The sequence below is a fragment of the Poecilia reticulata genome, linkage group LG15, assembly GCF_000633615.1.
Source record: "Poecilia reticulata strain Guanapo linkage group LG15, Guppy_female_1.0+MT, whole genome shotgun sequence".
NCBI classification, from domain to species: domain Eukaryota; kingdom Metazoa; phylum Chordata; class Actinopteri; order Cyprinodontiformes; family Poeciliidae; genus Poecilia; species Poecilia reticulata.
The window spans coordinates 4,330,032-4,341,685 of record NC_024345.1 but is presented as its reverse complement, the minus strand read 5'-3'; the positions used below and the strand labels follow the sequence as shown (position 1 = coordinate 4,341,685).

General features: G+C 39.3%; 1 protein-coding gene across 1 annotated transcript in view; it reads left to right on the top strand.

The window, feature by feature from the left end:
* The window catches only part of camkmt (calmodulin-lysine N-methyltransferase), a 111,555-nt gene extending 100,455 nt beyond the window's left edge, over positions 1 to 11,100 (top strand). The window contains exon 11 of the mRNA XM_008428730.2: positions 6,807 to 11,100. Coding sequence (XP_008426952.1) covers positions 6,807 to 6,905 — 99 coding nt within the window. The 3' untranslated portion in view covers positions 6,906 to 11,100. The remainder of the gene's footprint in view (positions 1 to 6,806) is intronic.
* Positions 11,101 to 11,654: the final 554 nt, after the last annotated feature.

The following is an 11,654-nucleotide window of genomic DNA, read 5'->3' as shown; positions in this document are numbered from 1 at the left end:
TATATATATATATATATTCTTGATGAATCTCTTTGGGGTTGCCGTCTAATTTGCAAAATTGCACTATACTTATGCAACACAATCTAAAAAAATAATGCAACAAATATCCTGTGGCTTAATACTTTTGTCAGTTTTGTGATTTTATATGCTGATCTTCATTAGCTGAGATGGAGAACACCATTTCATGATGTGATAAACAGTTTGTGCGCAGTATGTCTGGATATGGATTTGTTCTGAGCGTTTCCAGACAAACTAAATACCAAACCACCGGATGATGCATGATACATGTCTTATCTGCAGACAGATAGTGCACTTACTATTCACCCACACTCATTTGGCATTACTAAAAACATTTAGCAAAAATTAAACAGTCAATTATAATGAAAGTATCGCTGTAGCTGTCATTTTATCATTTAGTTTCTGCGTTTATAAGTGATGGACACTGTGCCTGATCTATATGCAGATATCAATGTGCTTTATGTGAGCAGCGTTTCATATTTCAACTATAAAACCCAACTGGTTGGTTTAATCAAAAACTAAACATTTATTTTTAGATCTATGTTAAACATTGAAACAATTTCCATTTGCTGTTTTGAATGACATCTAAATTTTAAGACAAACGTTGAAGATGTAGGATTAATGGAGTTTGGCAAAAGAGCACTAAAAGCAAAAAATAAATAAAAATAGAGATAAATACATTAAACTGTTGCAGAAAGATGTAACAAGTATCACTATAGTAACATGCATCTCAGTATACCTGATGTCTCTACTGCCTTTTATCACCTCTGATAGACTCTGTGAAGAACATTGATAGATCCAAAGATTTGAGTAGGAGAAACAAAATGCCAGAACGAAGTGATTTACTATTTTTAAATTTGTAAATGTATTAAACCAAGCTGAGCTGTGGGAACATTACATTTACATTTTGAAATTGAATATTTTTGTGCATCTTCTGTGTGAAAAGCTAAAAGTTGCACCTGCACACAGTGCTGTGTGGATATCAGGATACGCTGATGTGCCCCCCTCCCCAAGACCCTCACTCACCACATCTAAAGATGATTAAGCCTCCTATCTTCTGATGAACACTCTGAAGAACCGCAATGTGAGTGTGTATGTGTGTGTGTGAGTGTGTGAAAGGTGCCTGACTGACCACTCTAGACACCAAACCTCACACAAGCACACACAGTGTGAGCACATAAGACTAAAGCTGTATCACGACACTACACAGACCAGACATCCCTCAGACAGCATGTTGGCTTGACATTATACACAAACACACACCGCATGATGATATCACTGGGAAACATACACCACGTCTGTGCACACACTCAAGCGTGCACATTTCCCAATGAGCAGCTGCTGCTCATTTGCACAGCAGATAATCTTTTTTTTTTTTTTTTTTTGCGTTGCGTTGCGTTGTGTTTTTTTTTTTCTGGGACAGAAATCAAATCTGGGAAAAAGGAAAAAAATAAAAAGAAATAAAAAAAATAACCGCATATCAAAGTTGACAGCAGACCAAGCTCTGTGAGGTTTTCAGTGACATGAAACATTCAAGGCAGAATTCTTACATTTAGCATTGAATTCTTTCAGGACGTATTTTTTCTCCACTGTTGAGTTTTTCACCTCATTAAAATGTTGTTTTAGGGGCATTTTTATGGATAAAAACTTCAAAATCAGATTTAGAAATCAAAGGAAATGCCCAGGAAAGTTCCACAAATGTGGTTGCTGTGGTTTGTACGTCACAGATATTCTCCCAAGTACAAAGTTAAAATAGGCGACATAAAAAATACTGAGTTTAGTTTATCAATCAATCAATCAAATTTTATTTGTATAGCACATTTCAGCAGCAAGGCATTTCAAAGTGCTTTACATAATTAAAATAAAAACAGAAATAATCAGTGAGAAAGAGAGAGATTTAAAAAAAAAATTAAAAAAACCAAAATAAAAATAAAAATAAAAACAAAAAAAAACAAAAAACATTTAAAGACATAAAAACATGGAAGACATCAAAACCCGCACTCTAACCCTAATTTAGCCATAAGCAACTCTAAACAGGTGGGTTTTGAGTTGAGATTTAAAAGCACCCAGTGTTTCAGCTGTTTTACAGTTTTCTGGAAGTTTGTTCCAAATCTGTGGTGCATAGAAGCTGAATGCTGCTTCTCCTCGTCTGGTTCTGGTTCTGGGGATGCAGAGCAGACCAGAACCAGAAGATCTGAGGGGTCTAGACGGTTGGTACAGTAATAACAGATCTTTAAGGTATTGTGGTGCTAAACCGTTCAGTGATTTATAAACTAACATCAGTATTTTAAAGTCTATTCTCTGAGCTACAGGGAGCCAGTGTAGGGACTTTAAAACTGGTGTTAAGTGCTCTATCTTCCTGGTTTTAGTGAGAACCCGAGCAGTCCTGGTTTTGATGGTTTCTCTGTTTTACGGACAAATGCAAGCCCATTCAATATTTTGAATGGACTTTACCTTTGCTACCTTTGCACAGGAAGCAATATTTCTTAATATAAACATACGGTATACTTTGTACCAAGTTTACATTAGTCAAACTTTATACTTTTTTTTTTTTCTCAAATCAATAATATGAATGTGGTAAATTTCTGATCGGCCATACTTTTGAAAATACTGTCTATTTAGACTGCTTTGGATGACATTTTTAAAATGAAAATGCTTGTTTTAATGGGAGATTCTCTCATTTTTGATAAGAAGTTGCGCTTAGAAAATGGAAACATTCTCTATGGTGCTGTAATTGCTTTAAAACATATTTTGAACATGTTTATTTTAAAAGAAAAGAGAATGTTCCACTGTGTAAAGCTTTTCTAAATATTGCATATTTTGTCATTTTGCTACATTTGGGGGAAAATAAGAAAAAAGGCAGCAAGGAAAAAAAAAAATCAGTAATCTGTTGCTTTAGTGCAGCAAAATGTGCCAAGCAGACATTTTACAGTGAAACAGCCATGTGTTCTCACTGCTTTGGGAACACACCTAGAACCTGGAGACTCATTATATAAATATGTAATCGGAAGTTATATTAGCCTAATTTATCTTTGTTTCACACAAAATAAAAACGTTAGTGTCCAATTATTTCAGTTTTAGAAATCATTAAAGTAAGAGGAGTTTGTGTATCAAGTTTTGTCACACTCATTGATGTACGTTTGCCTGTTGTGACTTATTTCAGTGCTCATTTTGCTGTATTTTTTGACATTGAAAGACAAAGTGACATCTCTGAATATGAAATTGAAACGCTCTACGACTGCTCCCAGGTGTTCAGATGTTGCTTAGTTGATGTCAAATTAAATAAGGTTCAGTTGCAAGCCCCTAGCATGCTGACGTGAGTAAAGCGTCATGATAACATGCTGTGAAATTATGTTATTTTATCGTTGGGTCGTTGCTTCAATATTTGAGTCACAGTTTCATTGTTTTTGTAGCAGTGATTCAAATGTGCCAGAGCTGACTTTTATTGTCTTTATTTTAAACAAACTTAGAGATTTATAAGTTTGTTTACGACAACCTATGGGTTGGTCTGACAAATAAAACCCCTCCTGTTTTTCTTTACAATTATAATTTTTTGTAGAATAGTATAAATTACCTTTTAATTTATATGTCCATCTTCTTTCTTTGTGAAAACATTTGATCAGTTCTTAGCTCTTAATTGAAGAAACTGTGAGTTTCCTGCCAGATGACTGAAACTCCTGGCTTGGCTAAAAAGTCATGTAGCTTGCGTTTGTGTTGGGAGCAGTGTGCGTTTGAGTGTGCATGTGTGCGTGCGTGTGTGTGTGTGTGTGTGTGTGTTTTAGCTGTTCTTGTCAAACCTTTTTAACTCAGCAATTTTACAAACACACACATTTTCACTATGCGACACAAACTCTCTCAGGACTTTCTACAGCAGACAAGCAGGCGGGCCCATGTGCGGAGGGAGTGTGTCTTAAGGTCTATGTGTGTGTGTGTGTGTTGGATTGTGACTGTGAGACATGTGGTGGGACGGGCAGACAGGGCCGGCACGTTATCCTCTTATCCCCACTGTTGTGGAATAGAGAGGCAAGCAGCTGGAGGGACTGCAAGCAGCCTGATAATGCCAGCACTATTTTCTAAACCGCCATCTTAATCTTGTTACTCAAATGGTTGTGAAGAGAGTCATGAATTTTAATTTTTCCCAAACCGACACACACACACACACACGCACGCACGTTTACATCGCTGTCTCACATGCATAAGTAGTATCCCCACTGTGTCTGTGTTTGCTCCTTTCCTTTTCTCTGCCTCCATGTTTTTTTCTCTCCCCATCAGCTGCCAGAGGACCCTGTTCCTCATCGTCCATTTCGCCAACATGTCTTCCTCGACCCTCTCCCTTCACCTTTCTACCCTCTCCCTCCCTCCCTCAGCTCCCCTCTATCTTCCCATTTCCTACATCACGACCCACTTCTTGGTTTATTCAAGCCTGTCCTTCTATCCCTTCCTCTACCCATCTTTCCATCCACCCAATCCCTTATTCTCTGTTTCCTAATCCTGCTGAGAGAGACCCCAGACACCCAGTTTATCCATCCCTCCCCTTGTCTCCACCTCTTTCCTCCTCCTCCATCCCCTCCTCCTCCTTCATCCTTTTCCACCTTGTTCACTTTTTTTTTTCCTTCTTTTAGTCCACACAAGCAGGACAAAGAAGGGAGAAAAAAAGAAGCAGCAGGGAAATGTAGAGGCAGAATGAGAGGAGGCTGGGGTGAAAGTGGCAATAAAATAAATGGCTTGCACCTTGGAAAGGAGTTGGGTGGGGAGAAGAGAAGGGAGGGAGGCTGACGAGGTGGTGGTGAGGTGGCAGGTCGGGTAGAGAGCCGATTTAGCCAGCCACCCATGAAGCTGATTAGCTAGCCTGTGATCAGGAGGAACAGCTTTGCTTGTTAAACTTTTCACCTCTGCGAGCTCTCAGCCCTCACCGTGTAAGCCCCCCACCCACCCTCCCTCTTTCTTCTTTATCCCTCCATCCCTCCTTCCACCACTTCCTTCCTGCTGCGTCTGCTTTGGCCAACGTTGGCTCCGGTCCCCACAGCGGACCGGCAGCTGCCCCCGGTACACCCAGGCAGCTGGTTCTACCCTCCTTCCTCGGTTCTTGTACCGTCTTCCCGGAGGTCAGAGGTTCGACCGCCGGCCTGCAGCCCGGAGGGAAAGCAACACGAAGACGACATATATAAAGGGGCGGCTGTTAGCAAAATAAATGGCGAAATAAAGGGACGAAGGAGAATGAGATAGTGGAAGACCCGAGCAGCGGGTTCGTATTTATCTAACGGGAGAGAAATTAGTGAAAAGGAGAGTGAGGTGAAGTGTTGTGGAGTGGAGGGAGGATTTCACACTTTCACAGCACCGGGTGATGGTGTTGCAGGATGTGTGACAGGTACTGAGAGAGAGAGAAGTGTCGAGGGAAAACCTGAAGCACAACCTCAGGTATTCATTTCAATCCCGAAACGTTTTCTCAAAGAAACGTCCAATTTATCAAAAGTTTAAAAGTTGACAGACGTCTTTTGCAATTAAGTCAAACGATAATGAACCACATAAAAAAATACTTGAAATAAAATCAAATATCTAAAATTATCCTAACACAGAGTAACATTTAAAAAAACATTGGGTTATGGTGACAACCTATATGTGTGTGTGGGGGTGGGGGGGAGAGGGAGGGTGCATGTGTGTGTGTGTGTAGCTCTACCATCTCTACATTATAATTATATTATTCCTATTGATTGTAACATTTTTCCTATCTAGATTTTTGTCCTAATACCTGAATGAAAGCACATATTTAAAAATGTGTCTTAGAAAATTTCTATCACTCATTTGTGAGTCTCAGTTTCCCCCTTTAACACTGTCACACTCTTACTCTCATTAACCCAGGATTATGTTTAATCTTGTCTGTAAGTGAAATCTAATATAACCTATTACCTTACCATATATCTTCTATGTAACATTAAACCACTTTGACTCAGTTTATTTTCATTGCTTCCAATTGTTTTTCCAACCAACTAGTGATCAGTAATCCTCAATGCTTTCTGAAGTAACTCTGATAACTTATTAATTCAGACATGAAGAAGCTCTTAAAAGTCAGTGTTGGAAGCAGTTTTCCAATCTGTCTAGCAAAAATTACTTTCACATTCAGTTTTTTTTTTTTACTAGATTGGACTCTAGGCCTGTCATTCCTCTATTTGTCCTTCATTTGTCCACTTTGCTATTTAGAAACAGGTGCAAAAACTGAACTGAAATCATCTAATGAAATCTCAAAAGTATCCCCCCCTTTAGGAACGCTGGAAAACAACTGAGCACTTTAAACAATTGTGAAGAAGTCTGACTTTTCTCAAGAAAACTATGAAGAAATGAACAGTTTAACACTTTGCGTCTTTATGCCATTAAGTTTCCTCCTCTGTGCCTTAATCGTGACGTTCTTGCAGAAGTTCGTTAACGACACGATCATTCAAGTTGTTGCATGTTGTGGTGCCAGAAAACTTGAGTTTTAGCCAAAAGAAAAATATCTAAATGAACACAGCGATTCTCTAACAAAGTCAAACAAAGCCCTCAGAACTGAACTTGCAAACATTTCTCCAACCGTTTATCTTGAACGTGATTCTCTTAACTTGGTTTTAGTCCTTAACCTCCAGATTTACTCGTCCAAGATGTTTCACGTAGGCTGTTTTTGCATTCGCTCCACGTTTCGCTAAAGTGCTACTTTCCCCCCCCTCAGGCTGTTTTTCCTATATGTGCAGCGTCACACTAAGATTTCTTCCGTGTTGTGTTCAGTCACTGCTTTTCCCCGTTTTGTCCTTTTTCAGATGCTGAGAGAAGGAAAGCAGGCATACGATGAAAACATCCACTATCCTCTCCTCGTCACCCTGACCAAAGGACCTCAACCTGTTAACCAAGCTCAGTAAAATAGAATAAGGGAGCTCTTTGCTACACATAACACTCTGCATTTTTTTCCTTTTATTTCACCTCCAGCCATATTCCAAACAACTCCTCTCAGTCCAGAAGACGGTCACTCAGCTTTTATAGCTAGCAGCTAATCTGCTAGTTGAAAAGTTTAGCCGTCCGTTACGGATTTATCGACTTTACAAGGAGTCTGTGATTCCTATGCATTCATTTGAATTTCCGCCTGCTTGCAGTGAATTACGTGACAGTTTTCTGTACATATCAGGTACTCATTAGTGCTTGAGGTAGTCACTGTCTGGTAACAAACGTCGCTCACTGTGTTCCCGCGCTCAGCATGGAGGCCGGCTTCGACTCGCAGTGCGGAGCAATTTACAGCTCCCTCAATTTCCACCTTTAATTTCTCTTAAAACATCTCATTCATCCCAGTCAGGGGTCAGTACAAAGAACTTAATTTGTGTGAGTGTGCATCTACGTGTGTGCGTGTGTGTGTGTGTGTGTGTGTGTGTGTGCGTGCGTGCGTGCGTGTGCGTGTGTGTGTGCGTGCGTGTGTGTGTGTGTGTGTGTTACAGCAGTGCAGTGCATTAACACACTACGGCACTTTCAGATGAAAAGAGCATCGGTTGCTGCAGGAGACACAGATTTTATATGACTTTTTTTTTTTTCCTTCTCTGCAATTTTGCTGCAATTAACACGAGTAATCAATCTCCAGCATACACACTATGAATCCACTATCGGTATTGCTTTATGGTTTGCTTTTCAGTTTGGTATCATGATGAAAGGAACAGCCTGATCTTAATTTGTTAACCATCATCTGTAATTTCCCTCTTCAGTTCCAGTTTAAGTTGCTAAAATGCAACTCAAACTGTTGCATTTTAGCTGATTGCTCTGATTTTACTGATGTGTGAATCTTCACACCTGGCTCATCGTGTCAAGTATCATTATTTCTGAAGAGGTTTGTGAGTAGGAGTTATTTATCAAGCTCACGCAGAACTGTTGTACTAGTATATATTGATCCAAAACTGTGGAATAGAAAATGATGTATTTTTGTGATTGTGTGTGTGAAATTAGATATTGTTTTTTTGACTTTTCCAAACGACGGTATTCCGTGCCGGCGAGTGCGATAAACTTATTTCGGTTTGGTTTCGGTGGCATTTATTGGCACTCCTGGTAAAGACTTGAAAATAAGATGATGTGTTATTGAAGTAGTGTTATCTCACACTGAAAATCTGTTTGGGTGTTTTAGTGGGGAAAAACACAAAGGTAATGTTCTATATATTTTGTACAATCTGATTTTGCTAATAGTACAGCGATTCATCTTCTCCTGTAACATTTTAGAGAGAGGAATCCTTGACGTTTTTATCCGATAGTTTCTTCTGGTTCCTTCTGCAGGATTTAAATCTGGAGAAGGAGATGACTGTAGACCATTTCTGTAGACTCCTGCAGATGTTTTTAATTCAAAATTTCTTTCTAGCTACTTAAGAAAGTTTACAATCCCATGAATAATGTTCCCTTAGCATTTATTTGGAAGAAAAGCAGGCCATCACAGCACTACAGATCCTCCATCATGACTAGCATTAAGCGCTAAAAGCTCACACATGTATCGTCCGAACCCAAACAGTCGGCGTGAGGTCACATGGTTGCAGACCACCGCCTCCATGTTGGTTTTATGAAACGGTCACAGAGGGAGCGCCGCGCTTTTCTACAGACGGCCTCCATGAACAACGACGTTGCAATTCCCTTTCAGGGGTTTTCAGCCATTTGACGGTCTTATTACAGTAGTTATTTAGTGAAAAACAAGTGTACATATTTCCTCAACTCGTCAGATAAGTGTTCCTCAAAAGCATTAATGACTCTTGCAGGTACAAAAACCGTATAGTGGATAAAACACAAATGCAAAACACTTCTGACCCAATCTGCATGAGCAGGTTGAATTTTTTAGGGGTGACCTAAAATCTACTCTAAATTGATTTACTCAAAATTAAGGTTGGCTTTTTCACAATTTTCACTATGAGATGATGTAAATACATAAATAATAATAAGGTGAATCTATTTGAAGCCTTCTTGCCCATCTTTACCAGGTCCCAATGAACGTTGCTGGAATGGCTCCTTTGTAAAAATAAGTGTGTAGTAATACATAAAGTGTTTCTCCAGAGGACAAAGTGTGCAACGAGTAAAAAAGGTCAGACTCATCCATGACCCTTCTGTTACCATAGAGACTATTTTACGACCTGCGGCTGCCTTTGCAGAATGCCTGAATGTCTGGACGTTTCCAGAAAATCTGGAAACTGTGGTTGCTGGAGAACAATCATCAGGAGTATCAACCCCAAACCGGAACCAAATCCTGTGTTCGTCCTGAGTCATATGATAAACATATCTATATCTTTATCTCTTACATTCACAACCTTACAGATGTTTGCTTCTTCAGTTTATTCAATCGAAAAATGCCATGTTTTTTTTTTTTTTTAATCAACCAATTGTTCTCAGGTGTTTTTTGTCACAGATCATTTGGCTTCCTGTCTATTGTATCATCGGGAAAGCTGCAGGTATGAAGGCGTGTGTTGCGGCTAGCGACGCGTTTCCACGTTACACTGTGATCCACTGACGTACAGGGCAGCCCAGAAGCTATGCAGTACTTCCCAGTGGCTGCTGTTTACATTTCACACAAGATAATCAGCCTCAGAAAAAAAAGGATGTTGTAAAATCACTGTTCTGATTGAAATGTCATTGCAAAAAAAAAAAAATAGTGTAAGTTTTTAATCGCACTTTTTTGTTTATGCAGTGCGATTTTCTGTTTTTTGGTTTGTTCTTTTCTTAGAGTGTGGAACATAAATACCCTCCCTCCACTGTGACCATACACAGACACAGCATCACTGTCTAATACAGCAAGAACAGCTGACAAAGATTTACAACATGCTGGCGCGTTTCAGGCTGCGACGTCGCCACGAACTTTCACACTGTTACCAATACATAAAAATAACATGGCAAGATTACCATGATTTGACTAGTATTATTATCAGATTTAAAGTGTTTGGTATTAAACAGATCAACATTATAACCAGTAAGTACTCTTTAAAAGTATAAATGAAAACTTTCAGTGTTTGTTTGTTTGCATTCATTTCAAGCTGGCTATAATTTCATGCTTCCTTAAAACACAGAGGCACTATTAAAAAAAGTAAAGTGTTTCTGTGATTACTGAAGAATTCACAATTCAAGCTAAATGTCCTTTACACAATCTGTGAGAAATTAAATAAGTTCTGAAAATATTTTTGTAATCATAAGTAATATCACATATCAGTATAATTAGTTTCTAAATAAATAAACCAAACGCTCTTACTTTGAATCATTTTGCTTTGTAGGACGGGATCAGCCCAGCTTAAGATGACCTCTAGAATATTCTAGCAGTTCTAATTCTGTAGAAGATCTGACTTGAATTACAGTAAAATGAACTTGTCCAATCATTTCTTTTAGTAGGTTTTTTATCCGGGACATTTATGACTAGCTTCACTCACTATGGGGACCGCCAAATCCGAGTCAATCGATCTGAGGCTTTGGGTTTTCACTGCGTCTGAGAGGCGGCTAGCTGCCCGCTTCAGAAGCTTTTCACTGCACTTTGTCAATTTTGCAGCAGTGCGACACGTTGCACAGTTTACACGGCGCTTCTGAGTCGCGACGCCCGTACAACAGAATTACCCGACGTGTCCCCAAAGAAATCCACGGCAGCCTGGCTTTAGCCGTAGCTCGCATCGCACCTGCAACAGCAGCAGCAAAGCTATCGATAATATCCACCTTGGATACGTATTTATGCCTTAGAAACGCATGGCTGACCTGCAACGGCGTAGCAGAGGAGGAAGAGTTCAACCTTAAAGTTCAGTCTGTGTATGGATGGGACTGATTTTCATTTTTGAACCGGACCACTGTCAGCAAACTCAGCTGCGTTTTCTTCATCATGCGCATCGGCATCAATTTTTAGCCATAATTTTTAGTCAAAACAGTGTTTGACTCAGTGGAAAATGCATATCTTGTTTATTATTGTTGAAACTCTTACTGAACGATCAATCAGCTCATACCTAATATGTGTGAATTAGACGTTGGAATCTATAATTTCTTTTTTATTAGAGCTCATTTCAGCGTCCTGTTTGTCATTACGTGTGAATTTGAGGCCTCAAACAGACGCGACAAAAAAAAAAAAAAAAAAAAGCAGAAGTGAGGAGGGAATGTAAGTCAAACAGATTTGATTTAGAAAAGAGGATGAGCGTTTTGCTTTGCTGTAATGAAAATCATTTAATGTTCATGGTTTTTCTGATCGAATAAAATATTTTTTCTTCACTAAATCTGGACTTTTCGTTCTTCCTTTTAATTTGTATGTATGTTTTTGCTACTTTGTATGATTAGCAAAGCATTTATTATAATCTGCACAATCAATCCATACAAAATGATTGTAATGTACTTTTCTCTCTCTCTCTTTCTCTCTCTCTCGGTTCTGAAAGTTAAACACCGATCAAAGTAATAAAGTTTTCCTCAGACTTAAACTTTCTGCGGCGTGTGTTTCAAACACAAAAGCTTCCTGTGTGCTAAGCTTGTTACACACACACACACACACACACACACATGCGTCTATATGCATACACGGATATCAAGCCCGGTGAACACCACCACCCCCTTCACCCCCCTCTTTCGGAGGAAAATAGAGAGGGAGGAGAGGCAGTACACAGCAGCTAATCCTGCAGGCTCACTCTTCTGTTTATCTGTCA